This window comes from Saimiri boliviensis, chromosome 7, assembly GCF_048565385.1.
Source record: "Saimiri boliviensis isolate mSaiBol1 chromosome 7, mSaiBol1.pri, whole genome shotgun sequence".
In the NCBI taxonomy this organism is placed as follows: Eukaryota; Metazoa; Chordata; class Mammalia; order Primates; family Cebidae; genus Saimiri; species Saimiri boliviensis.
This window is the reverse complement of record NC_133455.1, coordinates 83,804,433-83,830,693: the sequence shown is the minus strand read 5'-3', so window position 1 is coordinate 83,830,693 and position 26,261 is coordinate 83,804,433. Positions and strand designations below refer to the sequence as shown.

Here is a 26,261-nt window from a genome sequence, read left to right as displayed (position 1 = left end):
ATTTATCTTCTGCCCTGTTCTTATCCCTGTCTACTTCTTTCTTGCCTTTACGAACCATTCCTATCTCCAAGACTAAATCTTCTGGCTTCCCAGTCCACAACTAACTCCATTTCTCAGATGGTCTATTTCAAAGTATCAAGCAAGGAATCTACCTTGTGCAGCTCATCGTTTAATCTTATATGTGACAACTGCGCACTACATCACTTTGGGTCAGGAGTCTACCCCTGACCTAAGAAGTTGTGGTCAGGTAGTACAGGCCAGTTAGAAGCAATGAGAAGAACCTTGCACGGTCTGGGGAGTGATGTGAAAGCAAGAAAGCAAACACAAATCACAACCAGTAGCTCCAAAAAAGACTAATGAGACTGGGCTGGCTACTGATTATTTTCCTTTGGAGAAAAAAAATTGAGAGAGGAAAAATCTTTCGTCTATCACATAAGCACTGAAATGAGCTGTTGTCTGAAATGCTTGGCCTTTCTTCTCACGTTCTTTCAACCTATCTTTGTTCCAGAGAAAGGGAAAGTCTAAAGAAAGATGTACTTTTCTTTTAAAACAAGAAAACAAAACAAAATCTCTTGCCATAAATAATCACCTCCAAATATTGACTTTTTAAGCTCAAGTTTTGTTTCTCTATGGGAATAACTGCATAACACATAGCCTGAGACATTTTCTCACAACTTCCCACTCAAAACAAGCAGTAACACCCCCACCACCACCACCACAGAATTGCACTATCCCACTTGATTTAAGATCGTTAACACACGTGATCATTACAAGCAAATTTCGGACAGAAGCAGCCATTTTTCCCAGTGACCTACGACCTGCAGACATTTACACGTGCCAAGCACTTGGCCCAGGAGCACAGTTCCTATGTCCTTGGGAAACAGGAAGGAGAAGATGGCAAAACGCAGTGATTTGGGGCAACAAGTTTTCACTTGGAAAATAGGAGCTTCTCGTCTTTTTTCCCACTTGACTGAACTTCTAGCATATATTCAATATGACAAAACATTGTATTGGAAACACAAGGCATCCAGGCCTTTGGCCAAAAATGTAGGGGAAAAAAATAGAAAGCTTAATATTTCATGGGAAATTCTTGGCTTAAATAATATTTTAATAAAGCTTAGCTACATATGCCAATAAAGCATAGAGATGACATAATGATTTATGATTTAAATACCATTATCATCTCTGTAATGTCTAGTATCATCTTGTATCAAACAATATGAAAGAGGAAAAATCTCTGGGGAAAAGAAGAGCAACATGAAATTGATCCAGTTATCAGTAGAATGTTTATTTCAAATACCATCTAATTAAAAATTTGTTCTAAGCGTAATAACAGCTAACATACATTGAGCAGATATGATATAAGCCTTACAAGTATAATCTCTTTTGGTCTTGAAAAAATGTCCACGAGGTTAAGTATTTTTATTTCCATTTAATCATTGAGATTCATAGAGACTAACTTGCACAAGGTTTAGTGGAACTCAGATGCAAACTCAAGCAGTCCGACTGCAAGGCCACACTCTTAATCGTGTGCTGCACTAGAATAAAGATTAATTTAGTAAAGTCAATTATTTATTTTGGGAATAAATGATTTATACTGTACGTGTGACAGTTAATATTGAGTGTCAACTTGATTGGATTGAAGGATGCAAAGTATTATTCCTGGGTGTGTCTGCGAGGGTGTTGCCAAAGGAGATTAACGTTTGAGCCAGTGAACTGGGAAAGGCAGACCCACCCTCAATCTGGGTGGGCACCATCTAATCAGCCGCCAGTGAGGCCAGAATAAAGGCAGGCAGAAGTACTGGCTTGATCGCCCAGCCTACATCTTTCTCCCATGCTGAATGCTTCCTGCCCTCAAACATCGGACTTTGGTTTCTTCAGCTTTGGGATTCAGACTGGCTTCCTTGCTCCTCAGCTTGCAGACAGCCTATTGTGGAACCTCACCTTCTGATCGTGTGAGTCAATACTCCTTAACAAACTCCCCTTTATATATACACCTAACCTATAAGTTCTGTCCCTCTACAGAACCCTGACTAATACAGTATGTGACATATAATAAAGAATAATTATGTGAATCTATGTAGAATACTGTTGAAAAGAGAACTGGACTAGAAGACCTGAGTTCTAGTCTTGATTCTATTAATTGGATATATGGTCTTGAATTTATTATTTAAAGTGTTGGTCTCCATTTCTTCATTTGCAAAAAGAAAACTAAAAGACATGACAATAACTACTCTGCTGGCCTCACTGAGTTTTTATTAATTTCAAATAAAATGATGGCAAAGTAACTTTATGAGTTGAAAAGCATACTCCAATATGAAATGTTAGTATTGAGAGCACACTATGTTGACCATATCTTAGTGGGGAATCCATGATTTTAAAAATCACAGAAAAAATGTTTTATTTCCTCTAAAAACAAATTGACATTCCAACTTTTGCAATGGTGAGACTGTACATTAAAGATGAGAAACTGAATAAAAATAGCTCTAGAATACTGATATCCTTGAGGTTCTGGGAAGGGAAAATGCAGAATCAGTCTGTTAGGGTACAACCTAGATCCCCTAGGGAGAAAAACACCCAATAAATTTAACTCACATTCAAAATTAAAATCACATGAGAAAATGAACACCAAGAGTGGAATTCAGAGACACAACCAATAGGAATATTAGCACAATAACTAGAAATCATTATAAAACAATCTCTAAGAAGTTTTAAAGTACGTATGTTTGCCAGTAAGCCTGTGAAAACGTGTTCAACCTCATTCCTCATTGGGAATGCAAATTTTTAAAACTATCCCCCAAAATGGCTAAAATGACAAGGTAGATGCTAAACAATACTAAGCACGGTGAAGTTTTAACTCTCACACGACTGCAGAAGGGAATGTGCATGGCACAACCAGGATGGAATATTGGCAGTTTCTACTAAGGCTAAATATGTACCTATACCAGGACCCAACAGTTGCATGCTAGAGCATGTATCCAAGTGAAATGAATGCTTATGCCCACAATAGATCTTGTACAGAAATGTTCCATAGCACCTCTACTTATAATAGTCAGATTCCTAATAGTCAAACAAACATAGATAACGCATATGCCTTTCAACAGGAAAATGGATAAATGGTGTTATATTCACAAAATGAAATACTGTTACTGGAATATAAAACAACCTGGCCAAATCTCACAGACACTCTGTTGAATGAAAGAGGCAGGTACTAAAGAATACCTACTGTCTGATTCCATGTATACAAAGCTCAACAACAAGCAAAAAAAACTGCTGATTAAATGCAATAAAAAAAGTCAGCTCTGTTAGGGAGCAGCTACAGTCTAAAAAGGGCAGAAGGAAATCTTCTAGAGTGACAGACACGCTTTGTATCTTTATATCTGATCCATGTGGTAGTTATGTAGTTGTATACATAGGTTTTTAAAGGGTGGTTCAAAAAAAAAAAAGAACTAGGAAGAAACCTCTAAAATTATTATTAAGCCCTAGTGGCTATATCAAACAGTAATTAAGTTTAGATGATGAGAGAATTATTTCCACTGGAAACAGATCTAGAATGCAGTGCAGAACAAGCAGATAAAAACCATGGAAGAACAACCAGAAGATATGGAGGATAAAATGAGAAGGTCTGAACTAGGAATCTCAGAGAAGAGAAAGAATGAGGAGGGTTCAAAGAGCCCAAAATTATTCCTAAGAAATTCAGACTCCGATGATATCAAAATTATTTCAAGCTCGCAAGAAGTAGCTGATCTCGACTCTATATAAACTATTCCAACCAATGGAGAAAGAATACACATCAATTAGTTTTACAGAGATTCATAACATTTATCCAAAACCAGACAGATAACACGGAAAAAAATTAATACAGACCAATCTCATTCACAAATATTTATGCAAAAGTCCTAAGCAAGTTGTTTAGCAACATAATCCAGCATTATATTAAAGTAACAGTTCACTGTGACCAATTGGAGATTAATCTCAGAATGTAAAAATAGTTCAATTTTTTTTTAATCTAGTGACTTAATTCACCATATTAACTAGTCAAAGAAGAAAGAGTAGATAAACTTGGTACACGCTAAACAGGCATTTTGTATAATTCTTTATCTATCACTGATTTTAAAAACAGGTAGAAAAAAGCATACTACCTTAACGTAATAAATATATAAATATGTATTCTGGAAGCATTTTATTAAAATCACTAAGATGAGAAAGCATGCCTGTTATCACCATTTTTATTTACCAATAATCTAACAATACTAACAAATTCAGGCTAAGAAAAATAATAAACTATATCCTAAATATTAAGGATGCTATATCAAAGTTATAATTATTTTTTAAAATATTGTTTTGGGTGTCCTGGGACTGTGCATGCTAAATCCTTTACATACACAACTCATTTTAATCCATACAACTCTGAGAGGTAGATGTTAGTCCATTTTGCAGAAGAGAATATTGAGCCTCAGAGGCATTAAGTACATTATTCACAGCCATCAACCAAGTGAATGGCAGGACTGGCACTTGATCTCGTCTTTCTGACTCTAAACCTTTGTGAACTTAAATAAAAGGTTATACTATATCTCATGTATCTCCCACAATTTCTCAATTTTTTAAAGAAAGATTGACTTTCAAATGCATAATAAATTTCTGTAGGTTTACAGAGAGGGGATCATTTTATTATCCCATCGATCCTAACAAAAAATGAGATAATTTGACATTTTAAATTAGAAACGACTCTCAAAGATGTAATTTCAGAATTCCAGTATGAACCTGTTTGGAAAAAGTGACCTGGTGAAAGCTTTTCTGGCACAGAACATTTTTACTTTAAAAAAAAAAAAAAGAAGAAGAAAAAAGAAAGAAAAGGAAAGATCATTTAACAGCAGAAAAAGAAAATCCTGTCTTCATTGGGCCGAACAAGTCTAAACATCACTTTAAAACTTTCAACCTCTATAATCCTCCTATAGCTGACAGTTTTGAAAGGTGGCAATAAGGAGCTGCTCTACAGAGAGTTCTGGAAAACGTCAGGTTTCTCTTTCCAAGCATCGCATGAGTCACTAATTTTGCAAAACTTCATGACGTGAAAGCATAGCAATGGATCAGGCCATCCTTGGGAATTGCTTTTTCCCTAAGAGTTTCAGAAATCCTGTGAAGAGTTCCTATGGCAGGACAGATCCCAGGCTCATGTGAACTTGCCTTTCTTTGGCACAAGAACGGAAAGCATAATTTCAAGCTCTGAAAAACTCAACAGTGACAGCCACTATTTCTCATCTTCTCTTGGGAGAGGTCCTACTAGCTTTATTTACAACTAGCATTTTGTAGCCTACCAGTAGAACATAATCAGTATGGGTAGTCTTTCTTTGATGGAAGGAACTACTTTTCCTTTGGAGACACTATTACAGTAAAACAGATGTGTTGATTTCTGAGTCCTTATTTTATTACCAGTATCTTGATTGGCTTTTTAGTCCCCAGTGTCTTAATTAAATTCAAGAGTTAAGGAGATGGTAATACAAGCATTGTTTAGTTACAATAGCACTCTGAGGGTTGGTAAGATCTCAAAAATATCCAGGTCTATAAAATGATAAAAGAAATCTGTGGGCTACAGCTTTTCTTTTCTACCCCCACAGCCTGCTCTGAGACCTTTTGGACCATCACCAAACCAAAACTGGCCCTAAGATAGTAATAAGAGTTGACATTGATTAAGTACTTATCACAGGTCAGGAACTATCCTAAAGCATTTTATATTATCTCATCCTGCCTTAAAAACAATTCCACGAGGTTCTAACACCTGGCTGGGCAAGAGAATCTCCAGGATAACTTTTAAATGTGCTTTATTTTATTAGAAGTGTTTATACCTTTTCATTAAAGACATTTTAATTTCTGGGACAAAGATTCTCTATCTTATTCTATCCTTGCTCAAAAGAAGTCTGGAGGGGCATGAAATCATATTACCAGGCATTTCTCATGCAGCTGGGTCATGGCTGGACAATCGTGTCTTCAAGATATTGTCTAGTGAGAAAAACATAGGATTTGGACTCAGATGTTCTGAGTTTGTCATAGCTTTCTACCTATGAGGTAAGTGATTTTGGAAAGTCATTTTGCTAAATTCTAATCAACTTGTGTGCAAATGAGGAAAACAACCTAATTCTCATGCAGCCCTCTCAAGGATTAGGGTCAATAATTTTCATAACCTAGTACCTGGCAGACTCTCAATCCTTATTCATTGGGTAAAGTGAGAGATAAATGAAGGCACTTCCCACTTTTCCTGCCTCCTCCTCTGCCTTTCCTCTTACTAAGTATACGGATTTTCTTATTGTTCTTCAGGCACATCGAACTATCTCGTGCCTCAAAGCTTTTACACTTGCTCTTGGGCTCTCTATAGTACTCGTTCCCCAGTTGATTACACAGCTGATTCTTTATTCAAATGTCACTGTTGTAAAGAGGTCTTTTTTGAACTCTATTTAAAACTGTCATCCCTGGTCCTAGTTACTTTTGATCTTTATCTTGCTCTATTTTCTTTACATATTTTACCACTATTGATAATTATGTAATGTATTACTTGTTTGCTAACAGCTTTCTCACAAGAATGCCTTGGAGCAGGGACTCCGTTTTGCTCACCTAGATGCAAATCAAAGGGTAGTTATTGCTATGACTGCCTCTTTTCTTACCCTACTGATTCACACCTGTGAGCTTCCTAGAGTTTGAGGAGCTGAGCCTGCAAAGACGACAAGGGGTGATCTTATTTAAAGCAGAGTAATGCTTTTCTGCACATAAATAGACACATAGCTCAAAAAGAAATGTTCTCTGAATTCGCTGGAACAAATAACTAAGAAGAGTTATACGGTCATTCCCATTCCATGATAACTACAAAAAAGTAAGTTTATAACATGCTGTTTTGATTACTAGTTTATGTAACAATTTTATTAAGCTGATTCCAAGGCAATATGTTCCAAAGTGGTTTATATGAGGACACTAATAAAGCAGCATACTAAGCAAAGAAACCAACTGTTATTTGGTCTGCTAACATGACTCGTTTCCATTGTCATTTTGAAGACCCTCCAAATTTTTAAGTCTAATATGGCTCAGGAAATCCAAGAGTTTGAAGTCTACAAGTCACGTCAAAGGCCAAGTCAACAAATGCAAGAATTTCACCCATGTTCTCAAGGGTAGTTTCAGAAACTTCGCTGATTTGCATTTATTTCATAATCAAAGCAGTAGACAACTAGTAAAAGCATCAACCTGATATTTTCTCTACTTGTCTGAAGGCACTTGGCAAGCTTTGTTTCTCAAGAGAATGAGAATGTCAGAAACCCAAAGAAAATGCTCATAGGGTCTAAAAGGAGCCTCACAGATGCTGACGTACAAGTGAACCAGTATCTTTGAATTGCTTCCCAATTGCATAAATTTCTGCAACATGAGTACATTCTAACAGGATTCCTGCAAACTCAAGAAAATTATAATAGTAAATAAATTAGCTGTGTTGTGAACTTACCGATCTCCTCTGATGGTGTGCAAATTTGTCTTCACTCCTGAAAGAATAATTAAGAAAATTATTGAACATTTAATACAAATAACTTTTAGTGGACAATAGTGATTGAATAAGCAGACGAATAAAATAAGCCCTAAGTGGTAAATGTGCTCTTGAAAAATTGATACATTTTTTTTGCAAATTTCTCACCATAGGCAAATTTAAATGTTCATTATTTGGGCCATAATATGAGGGAGGACTACAGGTCAGTAAATAATAAGTACTTATTGAGCAGCTACTATGTGTCCAGAAAGATATTGGGGGGATAGAGGTATACATCCAGTAAGCTTAAAATCAAGTTGTAAAGAGAAACTTAGTTAGCAAATGCCAAACAAGTGTAAGTATTGCTGACTTAAAGCAGTTAAGGAAGTTGTTAAAGAAGGGAGAAACAGATAATTTTGCAGGAGTGTGCAATCTTTTGGCTTCCCTCAGCCACATTAGAAGAATTGTCTTGGGTCACACATAATGTACAATAACACTAACGATAGCTGATAAGCTAAAAATCACAAAAAATCTCACAATTTTAAGTTTACCAATTTGTGTTGGGCCACATTCAAAGCTCGCCTGGGCTGCAAGCATCTTGTGGGCCACAGGTTGGACAAGCTTGATTTAAAGATACGGCAAAATGGTAAAGAGAAAAGTGAGAATAAGAAAATCTTTGCAGACAGGTAGAGAAATAGACTTAAAGTGAATTCCAAAACTTCACATTTCCTATGTGGGTTCTGAGAAATAGCTGCAAAACCTTGACGGGTAGAGAGATGAGAGAAAATGCAAGAGAGAAATATCATGTTTTGAACACTATTCCTACTTCCCTTCATTTGCCAAGTATTTATTTAGTACCTATTCTTGGGAGCTAGAAACAATTTGAGACCCTGGGTATGTGTTGATAATAAATAGCATGCTCTCATGCAGCTTCCACTCAGTGCAGAAAAACTAGTTGAAGGACAAAGGTATGCACTGTTTAGGGAAAAAATGTGAGGAAGGGAATAGAAAAACATATCTGTAATAGTCTTACAGTACACATTCCTTAGCATTTAAAAACTGACTATTTGTTTTTAGGCCTACTATTATCAAACATTTACTTATTAATTCCTTAAACTTTGATCTTTATTATGGGCCCTTATTTTGAATTAATCAAGTTCAGTTACTAATAAAAATATGACATTCTGTTATCAAAGCAAGTCAAACTTGATTTAAAATTGCATATTTGGAAGAATATATCTCACTGGAAAAAATGAGTCTGAAATATGTGTTATGCCAAAAGAACAGAATTTTCAGAGGATTCAGATATGGATTTATTTGTTGCAAATCTTTTCATAAGTTCTCCACAGCAGTTCAGCTCTTCTCCTTCCATTTCTTACTATCATTTCTTACTATTTTTCTGTTACTACTATAAATATCATAGTCACCTCTGACTTTTCCCTTTCCCAATACTGACTCTGTATAACATTCCTTTCGTATGTATTTGTATATTGCCCCCTGACATTACCTATCAGCCCAAGACACATTCCTTCTCTAATTAATTCTGCCAGTTACAGAATTTTGGAGCCCAGAAGGACTATACTCAAGAAATGCAACCCTTAAAGCCATTGTATTCTCTGCTTCAGTATCAATCCTCTTTAAACAGGTTCTTACTGTGTAGTTTTCCGATCAAAATCTTTTCATGGCTTATCACTACCTACTGAGGACTGCTCCAATTCTTTTATTCAGTATTTAAGGTGCCTATGTATTTTTAAGGCCCCAATATGCTTTTTCAACCTTTGTATTTTTCATTCCTTGACTAAAAAATATTTTTTTAGTGCATTTGTAACTTAAACGGTGCTAGGGCCTTGCTACAAAGATGAGCAAGTCACAGCCTTGCCCTCTAGGAGTCCCCAGTTTAAGGGAGGTGGTACAGGAGTTGTGGGAGTGGGAGTGACAAGTCCATGAAAATCTCATTAAGTACTGAGAGTGGTGGTAACAAGCTCCCGCCAAGGGAGCACGAGACTCACGTGTCCAGCCCTGCTGTGTAGCCAGCTTGGCTTCATCAATACTGATGTGGGCTGTCTATCCCAAATATATCTAGACTTTCAAAGCCAAGATCAGACGCCAAACAATCTATGGATTTTTCCTTAGTCTCCTGTTCTTAAATGCCTCTCATCTGAATTTCCAGGGCATTTATTTCCTTTCCTATTCTAATCACATCCTTGCTTGTATTAGAGTTTATTATCAATGTCTTGTCTCTTACTGCAACTGTCTGCCTCTGAAGAGCAACAACTATGACATATATTTATATATCTCTTGATACATAAACCTAAAAGCAAAGGTTACAAAGGTGTTCAGTGAATGTTCCCCCAGGCTGAAACAATGAATAATAATGCGTACACCGAAGTCAAAGGTAAAACAGAACAATGACGGGAATTGACTACACACACTGATCTTTCATACACTTGTAAATCTATTATACGACATAAATTACTGCAAAAATCCAAGACAGTATAGAGGAGGCCTACCACTAACAAACTAGGATCCCAGGCTTACAGGGGTTAAGCAGATCTAACCACAAGGGGAAAAAAATGTTCTTAATTTGCCTTCATTAAAGACTAATTTTAGGTCTTTGGATAATTAAATGAATACATTGTTTATGCCCCGTACACTTTCGGCCTGAGTCTTGGAAAATACGTGAAACTTCCAAGAATTAAAGTTTCCATTAACGCAAGTGCCAAAATCAGGAGGCTTGACCTGTGGGAAAAGCACATTTGTCTTCACTGGCTCTTTTTCAAAAAGCTATAGATGTTTATTGTATAATCTTTCTTGTGCGCAAATGCTCTGTTTTATCATTCAGACCATCTAGACAGAGGAAGAAGCTGCAACATTTCAGAAAGCAACCAATTGCTGAAGACCGAATGACCTGACCTTATCAGCGCTGATGTGTTAACAGCCGTCCCTGTTTGGGGTAAAATTTCTTCGTTGGGAGCCACTGGCAGTGGCTTCTTTTTCTTTCTTTTCCTTAAGGGGTTGGGGGAAGTCGCTGTTTTGAGGTGTGTGTGCGTGCTTCATTCTCTGAGAACTGGCTTTGGCTGGTGAAGAAACAGTTTACTATAGTGAGTTTCAGATCATCTTCCACCTGTATCTCTCCTAGCAGGTGGAAATGTAATGCGAATAATGTGTGTGCCCACAGCTTGAAAACCTCGGAAGAGTATTTTCTGACCTCTCTGCTTGTATTCAGTCCGAAGTAGCCCAGTTATCTACCCAAGTTACAAAATAAAATTAAGATTAAAATTTAAAAATCTCCTTACGTCAGTGAACTTGGACTCGGAAAGTTCTCTCTCCTGAGCAGAGAGCCTTTTAAAGGCTGGTGTGTCACGCTGGCGGCAGGGGGTCGCGGCTACTGGAAAGGAGCTGGCTCTGCAGGTCCCGCCCTCTCCCGGGCCGCCCCTCCCTCTGGCCTGCTCCCTACCTCCCGGGGACTCACGCTCGCCCCCTCCCCGCCCGCCCCCTACTCCGCAACGACGGCGGCCTCCGAGGTCTGGCGTGCGTCAAAGCCCTAACTGGGAGGCTGATTTGCGGAGCATCGCCCCCCCCCCGCCGCCTCCCCCACCCCCAGTCCCTCCTCCGCCCACAGAAGTGGCCGAGGGAGTTGAGCTGAGCAGGGGGAGGGGAAGATTTACACCCATCCCCCTTCCTCTAGCCCTCCCTGCGTTTAGATTCAGTTGCACCTTTTATTATTTTAACTCTTCTTCTTAGGACACGCAGCCCCTAATCTGTCCCTCCGGCCTGGGCGGCCCCTGGTCCCGCGCGCCAGGATGGGAGAGCGAGGGACCTGCTCGCGTCCCGCCGGCGTGTGCAAGGAGGTCCAGCCGCCGAGCCAGCTGCCCGGAGTCTGTAAGTTTCAAAGCTACTCCGGGGGAGGGGAGGGAGAGCCAGTCCGCGTCCCGGCAAATGATTTAAAATGCAAAACACAGCAGAGGCTTGCAGTGTTGGATGGACTTTTCGGGGCATACTCCCTACTGCAACCCGCAGGGCTGTTATCCCTTTTTTTTTTTTTCCTCCCGCACCTTGTATGTTTGATTTCTTCGTTGTAAAATAATAACAATGTTTTCAATTTATAATATTATGATTTCCATAGGAACCTTTTAAACTCTTTTTTTAGATGCAACTCATACTTCCTTCGCATTTAAAATAATTCTTACAATTTATAAATTCTATAGCACACTACTTAAAATTTTTGTCAGGTTACACATGTTATTTACACTGCGCAAGGAGTCACAGCCTTTGCTTCTAAAAATAACGGAGGAAGAATTTCCTCTTTACTTTTCATATTGCTACATCATCTAAGTACTTTAATAAGTAAATCGTGCACCCAACTGATCTCAATATTCATGATCGACGCCACGTGCTGTAGCCTTGCACTAATTTACAGGCCCGGTTAATTGCAGATAATTAGCTTCGAGCCTGCTGTTTACCTCAAGGCTCCTGGTTTTGTTTAACTAAGGCTGTGCCCGTATGTGCTCAGAATGATAAGAAAAATTGGAAACAGTTCTCTTTATTAAAACCGAGTAATTTTTCCGAGATGCCCGAACTCAAGCACAAGCTACATTCATGTTTGGTTTAATAAAAATCACATTTCTGGATTTGCATGTTACCTCGCGCAAGTACAGACATGTCCTTGAATACAAGGACCCAAGAGGTGAGGATAGGGCGGGTTTTAAAGTTTTAAATTAATGTTTCCCTCGTGCAGGAGGACGGGTGTCCAGGGACGGAGGCAGGTGAGAGGCAGGGGGCTAAGCTGGCTATGGTGACAGGACGATGTTGGCCAGAAAGAGTATCATCCCGGAGGAGTATGTGCTGGCGCGCATCGCCGCGGAGAACCTGCGCAAACCGCGCATCCGAGACCGCCTTCCGAAAGCCCGCTTCATCGCTAAGAGCGGGGCCTGCAACCTGGCTCACAAGAATATCCGTGAGCAAGGACGCTTCCTGCAGGACATCTTCACCACCTTGGTGGACCTGAAATGGCGCCACACGCTGGTCATCTTTACCATGTCCTTCCTCTGCAGCTGGCTGCTCTTCGCTATCATGTGGTGGCTGGTGGCCTTTGCCCATGGGGACATCTATGCTTACATGGAGAAAAGTGGAATGGAGAAAAGTGGTTTGGAGTCCACTGTGTGTGTGACTAATGTCAGGTAAGAATGTTGTGGGATGAGGCAGGGATCGAAAACAGTCGAGAAAAAATGTCAAAATGCCCTTTCTCTTATCATTCTGTTAATTAACTGAAAGTTAAATAAAGGGTTAGCTTTAGAACCTTCAGAAATAAAAAAAAGTGCAATAAAGAACAAAACCTAACAGTAAATTTTTTTAAAATGCAGTTTTTTGGACGAAGCGTCTCTGAAAATCTGGGCTTCAGTCCTTTGGACTAGCTTTGAAAATATTACACCAGTTATCTAAAAAAATTGTAATTCAAAGGATTACACAGAGTGCTTTACTCCAAAAACACACACGTTTAGTTCAGTATGAAAAGCTGCTGTCCATAGTTTCAGGGTCCACAAGTAAATATCTCTGATCAACAAATAATCCTGGGCTAGTGACATTTTTCAGAGTGACTCTTCTAACCCATGATGTTTTCAGAAATAATAAGAAAAAAATGGGAAGGCCCTGGGGGGAGAATGTCCTAGATTTAAAAATCTACTAAAAAATGCAATAACAAATATCATCCCTTCTTTATCAAGATTGTCATAACATAACTGATTGCATTGGATCCAGATATTAAAAGTTATGTTAAGATTGAGAACTAGAAATGGCTAATTTTTAATGAAAATTAGTTCAAAATTTTCATGGAAGGGGTTATGTAGAAGCAATTTAACTTTGTACTCTTCTTTCAAAGTTTTAATTGAATAGGAACGAGACAGTTCTTAGATTACCTCCCTTTGGCTTCTTTCTCATCTTAAGTATCCTGAAGACAGGTAAATTGAATTTGATTTCAGTGATTCTCTCTTACTTTCACATGGGCTAAGATCATTTAGTTGAGGTGATTTATTTCTTAATCTTTTCTTTTTTGTTATTCGGAGATGGAAAGAGAGAAATTATATCAATTACCAGGACGGTCACTGTGGAGCAAAACAGTAGTAATACTACTGGAAAATTTTCCAAAACATTTTTAAAAGAAATTTTAAATTCTCATAATTCAAAGCAAAGAAATTTGAAAAAGCATCATCATACCAGGAAACTGTAAAGAATGGGACCTCTAGTGACCCTGACACCTTATCAAGCTAGCATATCATTGCAGAAAGTGAACCCCAGACAGTGAAGCCTTCCATTTGCTAAGCAACTGCACTGCCAGTCTTTCAAGGAGGAACGCAGCATTAGTGCACAGAGATCACACACAACACAGATTTCAGCTCAAATTTTAAGGAGCAAAAACTGTATTAAACTGATCTATTGCTTTTAACATTAATTAGATATTACTTTCTTTTTTCAAACTTGTCACAAACTTGTCTCAGAAAGTGCAGGTGGAAGACATAGGTGATCATCAGTATACCAGATATAAAGAAAACACACTACTTAAAATATCTGTTAAAATGTTTCGTAGATATTCTAGGATCAAATACCTTTCTAATATATCTCTTTAGGAAACTTATTGGCACTGTTAGTGGTGAATCATTTTCATATCAAAATAAATTTTTAATCTAAGTTATATAATAGATAAAAAGACAAATGATAACCACAAACCTTGAAAATAAATAAATCTTCATTCTCCCCCAATGAGAATTTAAAAGGTGACTAATAATAATTCTAATTCTTTGTAGTTTTTCCCTTTGTAAATTCAATGTCCAACCATATCATTAAAATTGGAAACAACATTTTTCATTGAATATTCACCAGTATTTCCAAACAATGTTTGACCATTCTTCTTTTAGGGTGACTCATTTTCTCCTTCAAGTATTTTTTAAGGACTCTCTTTGACTCCTTCATTTAATATGAGTCAAAAAATAACCAATGTATTTCCTCTTTCTCAATATCATCCAGCCTAGCTCTTTCTGTAACAGAACAAAGGAGCCGCTAAACACTTTTATCTCTTGAGATTGTTTAGCATAGCAGGTGTCAGTAAAAAGCTGGGTCTTATACCATATGTAATATTTAGAATTCAACAATACACAAAATATAGCACATGAGTAGTCTCTTAAACCACTAAAACCATTTGGGATATTTATCATTAGACTGCTCTCTGAAGTATGGATACATTATCATAAATTAGTGTTGTATCCATACCCCTTCTCTGGGGTCCATTTTTATTCTTTGCCATGTTTTGGGGCTGTACCATATATCCTTTTGCGGGTAGCTGATGCAATAGGCAATTACTGTAGTTTTCCGTGAATCCTTTTAGTAACGAAAGAGAAAGGCAACTTTCACACTCCACTTAAAAGCTAGTTAAAAGAATAATCTCTGTATTCTTGCTTATCCCTCCTGGTTTCCTAACAAAGTGCAATGTATATACCAAGTATTCAAAGGTTTAAACACTTTTCTCACCTGCCATCTGTGGTATTACTATAATACTTTGAGAGATGGCTAATGTGTGGCTTGTCTTCTATAAAGTTAGAGAAGTTTGAAATTGGGATTGGGGACAAAGACAGGACTGATACTGTTTCCATGAAGAAGCTACAGCAGTACTAGCTGTGAATTTAAGTGTTATACATTGTTAGTAACAAATGTGGTGCTTCCCAAAATCAGAATCACCTGAGAGCTTGTCAAAGCATCTTACCCAGATCCAACCTCCCCCTACCAAATCAGTGTCTCTTCACTAACGTATGGAATAGATGTGCAATTTGAAAATGCTTCCCAAGAAAATCCTACAACTCCTTGGTTCCTTCCTTTTGCTGCTTTCGCAGGATTAGGCCAAAGTGGGAAAGTTCACGTTAGTGTAATATTAATTAAGGTACACCTTAGAGATATTACAGTTTTGGTTCCAAACCATTGCAATAAAGCAAATATGCACAATAAAGCCAGTTACACAAACTTTGTTTCCCAGTGCGTATAAAACATTTACATTACATTGTAATCTAGTAATCTACTAAGTATATAATACCATTATGACTGAAAAATGTACATATATTCAAAAAATATTTTAATGCTAAAAAGTGCTAATGATCATCTGGAGCTTCTGCAAGATGTGCTTTTTTTTTTTTTTTACTGGTGGAGGAGCTAGCCTCAATATTGATGGCTGCTGGTTGCTGAAGGCTGGGGTTTCTGTGGCAACCTCTTAAAGTATGACAATGAAGTTTGCTGCATTAATTGATTCTTCTTTTCACAAAAGACTTTTCTGTAATGTTTGATGCTGTTTGACAGCATTTTACCCACAGTAGAACTTTCAAAACTGACGTCAGTCCTCTCAAACCCTGCCACGGCTTTGTCAACTAAGTTTATGTAACCTTCTAAATTCTTTGTTGTCCTTTCATGTTCACAGCATCTTCACCAAGAGTAGATTTCATCTCAAGAAATCACTTTCTTTTCTTGTCCAGAAGACACAACTCCTCATCCATCCAAGTTTTATCATGAGATTGCAGCAATTCAGTTACATCTTCAGGCTCTCCTTCTAATTCTCTTGCTATTTCTACCACATCTGCAGTGATTCCCTTTACTGAAGTATTGAAACCCTCAAACTCATTCATGAAGGTTACAATCAACTTCCCAACTCCTGTTAATGTGAATATTTTGACCTCCTTCCATGAATCACAAATGTTCTTAAGGGCATCTAGAATGGTGAATCCTTTCCAGATGGGTTTCAGTTTCCTTTGCCCAGCTCCATCAGAGGTATCACTATTATGGCAGCAATTGCCTTATGAAATGTATATTTCTCAAGTAATAGACCTTGAAAGTCTAAATTACTCTCTTTGGCTCATGGCCGTATAAAGGATGTTGTATTAGCAGGCATAAAAACAGCATTCATCTCCTTCTACATCTCCATCAGAGCACTTAAGTGACTAGGTGTATTGTCAATGGGCAGTAATATTTTGAAGGAATCTTTTTGTCTGAGCAGTAAGTCTCAGCAGTGGGCTTCGACGATTTAATCATGCTGCAAACAGATATACTGTCATCTAACCTTTTTATTTCTACTTACAGAGCACAGGCAGAGTCAATAGCTTAATACTCTAGGATTTTCAGAATGCTCGATGACCATTGGCTTCAACTTGATGTCACCAGGTGCATTAGTTCCTAACAAGAGTTAGTCTTTCCTTGGAAGCTTTGAATCCAGGCACTGACGTCTGTCTAGCTATGAAAGTCCTAGATAACATCTTCTTCCAATAGAAGACTGATTGACTTTGAACATTGAAAATCTGTGTTTAGTGCTGCCACCCTTACTGATTTTCTTAGCTAGATCTTTTGGGTAACTTGCTGCAGCTTCTCCGTCAGCATTTGGCACTTCACTTTGCACTTTTCTGTTTTGAAGGTGGCTTCTTTTCCTAAGCCTCCTGAACCAATCTCTTCTAGCTTTAAACTTTGCTTTTGCAGCTTCCTCACTTCTCATCCTTCATAGAATTAAAGAGAGTTAGGGCCTTGCTCTAGTTTAGGCTTCGGCTTAGGGGAATGTTGTGCCCCATTTGATCTTTTATCCAGACCAGTCAAACTTTCTGCATCTCAGCAATGAAGCCATTTTGCTTTCTTACCATTCGTGTCTTCACTGGAGTAGCACTTTGAATTTTTTGCAAAAACTTTTTCTTTCCATTGTTGACACTTAGCTGTTTGGCACAACAGGCCTAACCTTTGGTCTGCCTTGGCTTTTGGCTTGCCTTCCTCACGAAGCCTAATCATTTTTGCTTTTGATTTAGAGAGTCAGCAACTATTTCCTTTACTTGAACAGTTAGTGTTCTTTGTAGGGCTACTCGCTGGCCTAATTTCAATAGTGCTATGTCTTAGGGAATAGGAAAGCCTGAGGAAATGGGAAGAAACAAGGGAACAGCTGGTCAGTGAAGGAGTCAGAACACACACATTTATTGATTGTTTGCCGTCTTATATGGGCATGGCTCATGGTGCCCCAAACTAGGGGTCCCCTGTTCTTCTATGAGAACAATAGGGTTCTCATAGAAGTGTGAACCCTATTGCGAACTGTGCAGGTGAGGGATCGAGGCCATGGGCTTCTTGTGAGAATCTAATTCCTGATGATCTGAGGTGGGACAGTTTCATCTTGAAACCACTTTCCCCCCTACACATCTAGTATTGTCTTCTACAAAACCAGTCCCTGTTGCCAAAAAGGCTGGGGACTGCTGCCCTAAATGATTACAATAGTGACATCAAATATCACTACTCACACAACATGATAACTGATGTAATAATAAAGAAAAAGTTTGCCGGGCGCGGTGGCTCAAGCCTGTAATCCCAGCACTTTGGGAGGCTGAGGCGGGTGGATCACGAGGTCAAGAGATCGAGACCATCCTGGTCAACATGGTGAAACCCCGTCTCTACTAAAAATACAAAAAGTTAGCTGGGCATGATGGTGCGTGCCTATAATCCCAGCTACTCAGGAGGCTGAGACAGGAGAATTGCCTGAACCCAGGAGGCAGAGGTTGCGGTGAGCCGAGATCGCGCCATTGCACTCCAGCCTGGGTAACAAGAGTGAAACTCCGTCTCAAAAAAAAAAAAAAAAGAAAAAGAAAAAAGAAAAAGTTTGAAATCTTGTGAGAATTACCAAAAATGTGACTGAGAGACACAAAGAGAGCACATGCTTTGAAAAAAAAATGGTGCCAATAGACTTGCTGGATGAAGGTTCCCACAGACCTTCAATTTATAAAAAGGCAGTATCTCCAAAGTACATCACAGCAGAGAAGAATAAAATAAGGGATATCTGTGTGTGATCTTGACACAGTTACTCACTAGTTTCTGCCTCTAGTTCTTCCTTCAATCACTTCAGTATTCTCTAGAACCCTTAGAGTAGCACTCCCCAACCCTTTTGGAACCAGTGACTGGTTCCACTGATGGGGGTGGGGGATGAGGATGGTGTGGGGATAAAACTGTTCCACCTTAGATCATCAGGTATTAGATTCTCATAAGGAGGGGATGACCTAGATCTCCCACATGCGAGGTTCACAATAGAGTTTGCTATCCTATGAGAATCAAGTGTCTCCACTGATCTGACTGGAGGCAGAGATCAGGCAGTAATGCTGGCTTACCCACTACTCACCTCCTGATGTGTGACCCCGTTCCTGACAAGCCGTGGACCAGTACTGCTCCCTTGCTGAGGGGAGTTGGGGACCCCTGACTTAAAAGAACAAAATTAGACCATCAATAAGACACTTTTCTTCCCAAATGGAAAAGCATTCCCTTCTATTAAAAATACTAGTTGTTTGTGATAATGTGTTTTATACTTTTTTTTTTAGCACTGTGCTATTTCTATATGAGGTACAAAATAAGTATTAGCTAATGAATATGACTTTAAAGATTATAAATAACAAGTTTAAAGATTATAAATGATAAATACTCCATACTCAGTACCTTCCATATGACTCAGGTCTCCTAAACATAGATATGCAATAAATAATAAACATCTACCTGGTAGAAAGTTTTACAAAGTTAACTGTGCCTTTGTGAAAGTGAAATATTTTGCAATGTAAACTATGCCTAGATATAAAAATGTATTAATCTTTTACACAATTAGGCTCATCACTATGTGACCTAAGAAAGATTAATAGAATGTTAATATTAACAGAATTAGGCCTTAGCTTAAAGGAACTTAGTTAATAGGATGTTAATCTCCAGCATTGTGCAGGTAGATGCATGCAAGAGAGAGAGAGACTGTTCTAAACACAGTTTAGAATTAGGCATTTTACAAGTTAAGTTGCCTACCCTTTCTGCAAGCATTTAATAGTCTTTAGCAGAAGAAAATGAAAAGTTCAGCTTGGCATATTATTTCGTTATTCAAAATGTGACCTGATGGTGGTGTTTTCTGATACCATTCCTAACAGGTCTTTCACCTCTGCTTTTCTCTTCTCCATTGAAGTTCAAGTGACCATTGGGTTTGGAGGGAGGATGATGACAGAGGAGTGCCCTTTGGCCATCACGGTTTTGATTCTGCAGAATATTGTGGGTTTGATCATCAATGCAGTCATGTTAGGCTGTATTTTCATGAAAACAGCTCAGGCTCACAGAAGAGCAGAAACTTTGATTTTCAGCCGCCATGCTGTGATTGCTGTCCGAAATGGCAAGCTGTGCTTCATGTTCCGAGTGGGTGACCTGAGGAAAAGCATGATCATTAGTGCCTCCGTGCGCATCCAGGTGGTCAAGAAAACAACTACACCTGAAGGTGAGGTAGTGCCTATTCACCAGCTGGACATTCCTGTTGATAACCCAATCGAGAGCAATAACATTTTCCTGGTGGCCCCTTTGATCATCTGCCACGTGATTGACAAGCGCAGCCCCCTGTATGACATCTCAGCAACTGACCTGGCCAACCAAGACCTGGAGGTCATAGTTATCCTGGAAGGAGTGGTTGAAACTACTGGTATCACCACACAAGCACGAACCTCCTACATTGCTGAGGAGATCCAGTGGGGCCACCGCTTTGTGTCCATTGTGACGGAGGAAGAAGGAGTATATTCTGTGGATTACTCCAAATTTGGCAACACTGTTAAAGTAGCTGCTCCACGGTGCAGTGCCCGAGAGCTGGATGAGAAGCCTTCCATTCTTATTCAGACCCTCCAAAAGAGTGAACTGTCCCATCAAAATTCTCTGAGGAAGCGCAATTCCATGAGAAGAAACAATTCCATGAGGAGGAACAATTCTATCCGAAGGAACAACTCTTCCCTCATTGTACCAAAGGTGCAATTTATGACTCCAGAAGGAAATCAAAACACGTCGGAATCATGACAGCAAGATAACCCCAAGACAGTCTTTTATCAAGTTTCAGTGGTTTATGCCGGACACTGTCAGACTGAACCAGGGCTGGAACACAAAAATGTGTCCGTCTACATTTTATTACACTAAATGATATTTACAGTCAAGCAACAGCACTTTCTGTAGTAATAAAAAATAACACAAAAGGTGGAGGATTCATGGCTTATGCTTGTTTTGTATGGTACAATTCGCAGTCATATGTTTAAGTTATGTGTAGGGATGGGTACGCGCTTGTTTCTCTCAATTTGAAACACAAGAATTAAACTAATAGTAACAAGACTTGAGCACAAAATTTGGTTAAGAAGTGAGTCTGTTTGAAATGCTTAGTTGGTGAAATCACAGATCTCTGTGTGTCTATTGATCACTCTGCAAATGCAAATAGAGCAGGAGGAGATAAAACAAAATCATGTTAACGCCTTTTATATATCAACTTTCTCCTGTCTCCCTGCTATTGCATTTGGTAGGAAGCCTGAGGAAAATGCTGCTTAAGTCAATCTGTTTGTAAGTGGATTCAGTTCATTCACTTGGTCTGTTAGTGACTCCTGAAGGTTTCCTTATCCATCTCATTGCAGCCTGTTAGGCAGAGCAGAACAAGGAGCCTTTCGAGGAAAGCTAAGTCTTGTCTCATTTAGGACTGGGTTCCCAACAGTGACAGTCACTTCCTTCAGCTTCTCACTTCTTCTTCTTATAGAATCTCCACAGGGAAATACTGTATTGAATATCTTATTAAAACGTTTTATTTGTACTCACTCTAGTTTTGTGATTCCTCTTTCACAAAATCATCCCAAGTTAAAACTCAAGATGTTTTTAGAGCCATGTAAAAGAGATGTCAAAGTGATAACACTCACTCAGATTCCTCTCTCTCAAATCTGTTTGCTCCAGGAGAACTAGCTTTTTTTGCTTTGTTTTCATTTTATTACAGGTTTTAAAATGTCCTCTTGGTTTTTCCATCTGAGCTTGGCATACCATGAAAATCCTAAAAGCTGCTTTTTTTTTGAATATTCAATCTCCCATCTTAAAACCACTTCCTTCCCAGCAATATCTGAATTTAGGCTTGGCATATATAAATTTAGCATTATTTCATTTGCTAAAGTGAGAATTTCTATCAGAGCTTCACTTAAGCATCTTTAGTGCCTGCTTCTTCAAGGAAGGGATGAGAGGCAAGAGAGAAGTACTAGATTAATAAGCTATATATATATGGTTTCAATCTTGCATTTTATATAGCTAAGCATCAGAAAGCTGAGCTATTAAGTAGCCTTTCTCACAGATTTGGGGCTTTGTATTTTATTTATGAACATTTAAATAGGTAATTATGAAATGTTCTATCTTAAGACTCATTATTCTAACCAAGTGAATGGAAATTATTTGTCAGATTATTGAGTAAATCATTCCTGAAAAAGTTCTGTTTCTCTGAACTCCAGACTCACAGATCAAACAAGCACCTGAGCCTCCACTTGGATATTGAATAAGCATTTCAAACTTACTACGTCTAAAACTAAATGCTTCATTCTCACTCACAAAACCTGTCCTCCCTGTCTTTCTTCCAATCACTCAAGTATCAAGTCATGACCTGGAAGTCATTCTTGCCACCTCTTTCATATCTTATATGCCATCCATTAGCAAAGATCTCTTGGCTCTGCCTTCAAAATATATCCAGAATATGGTCAGTTCTCTGTATTCCACCACTTCCTTCATAAACCAAGCAAGGATACTTGTGACCCAAACAATCTGTACCAATTGAATATGAAAACATTTCTGTCTAGATTGCTAAAGACTATCTTAATAAAACTTAGCCCAACAGCAACTACAGAGGTGGATACCCAACCTCAAAGCAGACCTGGACCAGATGCAGTTTTCACCTTCCCAGCCCAGGGCAGCTGAGCAGACCCAGAGGCAGCTGCCATATCACCCAGCAATAAGAACGTGGATAGTGCCGTTCTGCTGCTCAGTTAGCAGCCCAGTGTTTGTGGAGGTGACACAGGCTGTGCAGCAGGTGATGTCGGGACATAGTAGAGCTGAGATGCAAAATTTCTGAGTCTGGGGGCTAGACAATTCCCTGGCACCAGGGGGCAAAGCCAGCTATGGAGTACAGGGAGTTCCCCCAGACACCTTCCAGCTGCAACCAAATGCTGGGTGTCAAGGACCTAATGACCTTGTCAGTATAATGGGCCTGTCAGTGGAAGGGTATGAGGGGTTCCCTGTGTCAAGTTGTGGCTCAAACAGGGACATCATTTAACTAGAGGCAGCCACACCAAACAAAAATCTATCAACAATTTCTAGAAATCTGAAAATGTTTTAGAGAGTATTAAAAGGATTTTGTAATCTATTTTTGCTAAAATGTATTTCACTGGGTAAGCAATTTTGAGAACTAGATCATTTTAGAAGACTGACTCTGTACATATATATATATGTTTATGTATGATTTTGACTTATATATCAAGTTTAAATATTTTATATTCAGTATTTTTATTCTCTGCATCCACACTTTCTTCCAATTCCACAGTTCATACAGCAGCCACAATATCTTTTCAAATCACTAATCAAACTACACGACACCTCTTCTTAAATCCTCTTCTGCCTTTTTTCTTTTTTTTATTTCGTTTTTGGAGACAGAGTCTCACTCTGCCACCCAGGCCAGAGGGCACAATCTCAGCTCACTGCAACCTCTGCCTCCCAGGTCAAGGGATTCTCATGCCTCAGCCTCCCAAGTACCTGAGATTACAGGTGTGCACCACCATGCCTGGCTAATCTTTTGTATTTTTAGTAGAGCCAGGGTCTTACTGTGTTGCCCAGGCTGGTCTCAAACTCCTGAGCTAAGGCAGTCTGCCCACCTCAGCCTTCCAAAGTGCTAGGATTTCAGTTGTGAGCCACCGTGCCCAGACATTTTTCTTAAAATGCAAACCAAAATCCTTACCAAGGCCCACAAGCCACTGCATCTCATTCTTAGCACCCTTCCCCTCAGCAGCTCCCACACTTTACCACACTGGCCTTTCTGCTCTTTGAGAAAGAGGCATATGGCTCTTGCATTATGATTTGCTTCTACCTGGAGTGTTTTCCCTCAGAACATCTCATGAGCCTCCCATGCCATTATTAGCCTCTGCTCGAGTGTCTCCTCATGAGGAAGTATAGTGTAGTAATTAGGAAAGCAGGCCCAGAAGCCAGACTCCATAGGTTGCAATTTCAATGTTAACATTTAGCATCTGTAAGGCCTTGACACAATTAACTTATTTGTGCCTCCATTTCCGCATATATAAAATCAGAATGATTATAGTATCTATCTCCTAAATTTGTTGTGAGGATTAAGTGAGTTAATATATATAAAGGGCTTCAAAGAGTGTAATTCCTTGGCCCAGGACAAACACTTGAAATAAAGGATTTCGTTTATTTCAAAAAAGGCAAAAGACAAAAGGCAAAAAAAAAAAAAAAAAAAAGGAATTCCTTTCACACAAATTGGCTTCTTAGTAAATGGCTGATTCAATGCATTACTCTTCTTCTCTAGGACAGAGATAAAAGAACTTGGCAACATGGATCTGATCTCTTAAAACCTCTGCAGCAGAAACCCTTATATCTGCCCACTCCCAGTTGCTTTTCCTGATCCTATGACACCTTTAACAGATACTTGCTTGTCTTCAAACATTGTCATGTGTAAAATACCACAGTGTGTAAAAATGAAACATTTTGCATACAGAGATTTCTGGTTGTACATGTCAAAATATACTGCTAGTTATTGAGCAGGCACGGAAAGACAGTGGAAGACCCAGAATTTTGCACATACAGCTTTGCTGAGACTGGATGAGAAAATAGAACACTTTCCTTAGAACTATCACTTTTCCCTGTTTTATCACCATACTACGGTTTTATTCTACAATTCCTTATTGTTTGCATCTTAGCTCAAGACTCTCTCTAAAGAAAATTATTGTTGCCCTTGCCCACAGACATTTCTAAATATCCCTGGCCAAAATGTTCTGACACGTAAGTGTGTCTCAGAACCGACAGTTTCCCAGCAGCTTAAGGAAATGACCTTAGCTCCCAAAGAAAGTCTAACTCGCAGAAAAGTTAATCGCATAATGAACATAGGGCAGCATTTTCTCCCCTCTAATACTTGGATTCATTTTGTTGTTGTTATTGTTGTTGTTTAGTGACTTGGCATTCCTGGAGCCAGAAGTTTTCCCTTTGATAGTAAATCAATTGTAGATAAAGAAGAAAGAATGAAATGATATCTACATCTCCTGGGGCTTCCACTCCCAACTTTTGTTATTTTCAGCATGGAAGGTAGAGGCAGAATTGTAGTGTCTCCAAGGACCAGTGCATTAAATAACCATAACAAATCCTACAGGCTGTTTAAGAGGAAACCCAAGGGCCATGCTCTTCCCATGATCTTTATGCACAATTCTCATCAATGGTGATGGGAATTTCCCCACAGACTTAGAAAGGATGTGACTCTTAATTACACCCCTTGATAATCACACAGATTCAAGTTTAAGTTCATGAAAATCTTAATCAGTCTTTAACTTCAGATCAAAATATTACATCGGAGCCCACTTTCATTTTACGTTATTTATGTCTTCATGAATACTCTTTTCAAGAGGTGTTCCAGTTCTCATGAAGATTTTCTTGGCTGTCCCATATGGCACCCCTTCCTCCACTCCAATGCTCCCTAAGGTAGTTGGAATGAAACTGTTACCTTACACTGAGTTTATCTTAATTATTTGAAGGAAAAAAATATTTAAGCTGGATTTCCACATACTACTGGATTACTTCAGTGTGTATTGAAAAAGTGGAGGCTAAAACAGTTGTCTATAAAATTGAAGTTAAGATATTCAGTACTTCAAAAGGCTTCTCTAATTTGACATTGGTTGTTGAAGAAAATTCACATTCTTTACACATGATAGTTAAAAGGCTCTTTGTGATTTGATTCCAATACACCTTTCCTGCCTCATTTTCTAACCCCACCCACAACACCTCATGAAGCTTCAGGTTTATTGAATGTTTCACTCACATTCTGCAAGTTGCTGAGACTGAAATTCTGTGCTTTCTCTACCATAAACTATTGCATTTACAAAGCCTTCTCAGATCCTCCACCTAAATCACTCCTTTTTTATCCCCACAATGTTTACCTCTATTTATTGGTTATTTCATAATAACTGGTATTACATAGATTTTGAATACCCTAAACATCTTGTTCTACTAGATTGTAAGTTCTTCCCCCCAAATTGTGTATCATGGTGCTTGCCTAAAATAGATGGTGATAGCAGCCTGATAGTTACCACCCCAAAATCCATTACTCTTTTTCCTTCATAGAAACAGAGTTTTAGCTGGGCACATGAACATCCAGCTAGAGATTATACATTCCCAGCAGCTGTGCCAGTTCGTTATGGTCATGTGCTGAATTTAGGGCTCAATGTACTGTGAACAGAAGCTCATGGACCACTTCAATTGTTGATTTTAAAAACGCTGAGTTTGTGTGTCTCTACCTGTTGCACCTCCCATGGACTGAGCACATGTATGATGGAAATCCAGCGTTGACCAGGCTGATGAAGACAGAACCTGTGGAGTAGAAAGATGGAAGCAACCTGGCACAGCAAATCACTTCGTGCAGCGGTGCCATGCAAGCCTGGCTTCCTAATTTTAGCCAGTTACACAAATGAGAATAAACATCTACTGTATTTTGGCTTAGTTTTTGACTGCTTGGTTGCATGTTTCTTACTATACTACAGGTTGGCCTCTATCCTGATTAATAGAAATGCTTAATTATCAAATGCAAAGGTAACCCACAGAATGGCACACGATGTTTTCCATTTCATATTCTATAAAAATTCATCTCTAGGATGTATTAAAAAGCTCTTAGAAATGAGAAAGAAAAATGTGGGCACCCAAATAGAAA

General features: G+C 38.8%; 1 protein-coding gene and 1 long non-coding RNA gene across 2 annotated transcripts in view; one reads left to right on the top strand and one right to left on the bottom strand.

Moving 5' to 3' along the window:
• The window catches only part of LOC104651143 (uncharacterized), a 90,105-nt gene extending 79,023 nt beyond the window's left edge, over window positions 1–11,082 (bottom strand). Inside the window, exons 1-2 of the long non-coding RNA XR_744671.3 lie at window positions 10,798–11,082; window positions 7,484–7,520 (exon numbers count right to left, since the gene is read on the bottom strand). This is a non-coding gene — a long non-coding RNA (uncharacterized LOC104651143). The remainder of the gene's footprint in view (window positions 1–7,483; window positions 7,521–10,797) is intronic.
• On the top strand, window positions 10,367–26,042 carry KCNJ8 (potassium inwardly rectifying channel subfamily J member 8). Its single transcript, XM_010337298.3, has 4 exons — window positions 10,367–10,454; window positions 11,246–11,383; window positions 12,240–12,681; window positions 19,450–26,042. Exons 3-4 carry the CDS (start codon window positions 12,308–12,310, stop codon window positions 20,348–20,350), a joined length of 1,275 nt encoding a protein of 424 aa, XP_010335600.1. The 5' UTR covers window positions 10,367–10,454; window positions 11,246–11,383; window positions 12,240–12,307; the 3' UTR covers window positions 20,351–26,042.
• Window positions 26,043–26,261: the final 219 nt, after the last annotated feature.

What these genes read in the sequence shown, in the direction of transcription:
- KCNJ8 (XM_010337298.3), top strand. Translation starts at nt 12,308, where the DNA reads ATGTTGGCCAGAAAGAGTATCATCCCGGAGGAGTATGTGCTGGCGCGC. An exon ending in GTGTGTGTGACTAATGTCAG is followed by an intron (nt 12,682 to 19,449) that starts GTAAGAATGTTG and finishes CATTCCTAACAG; the next exon opens with GTCTTTCACCTCTGCTTTTC.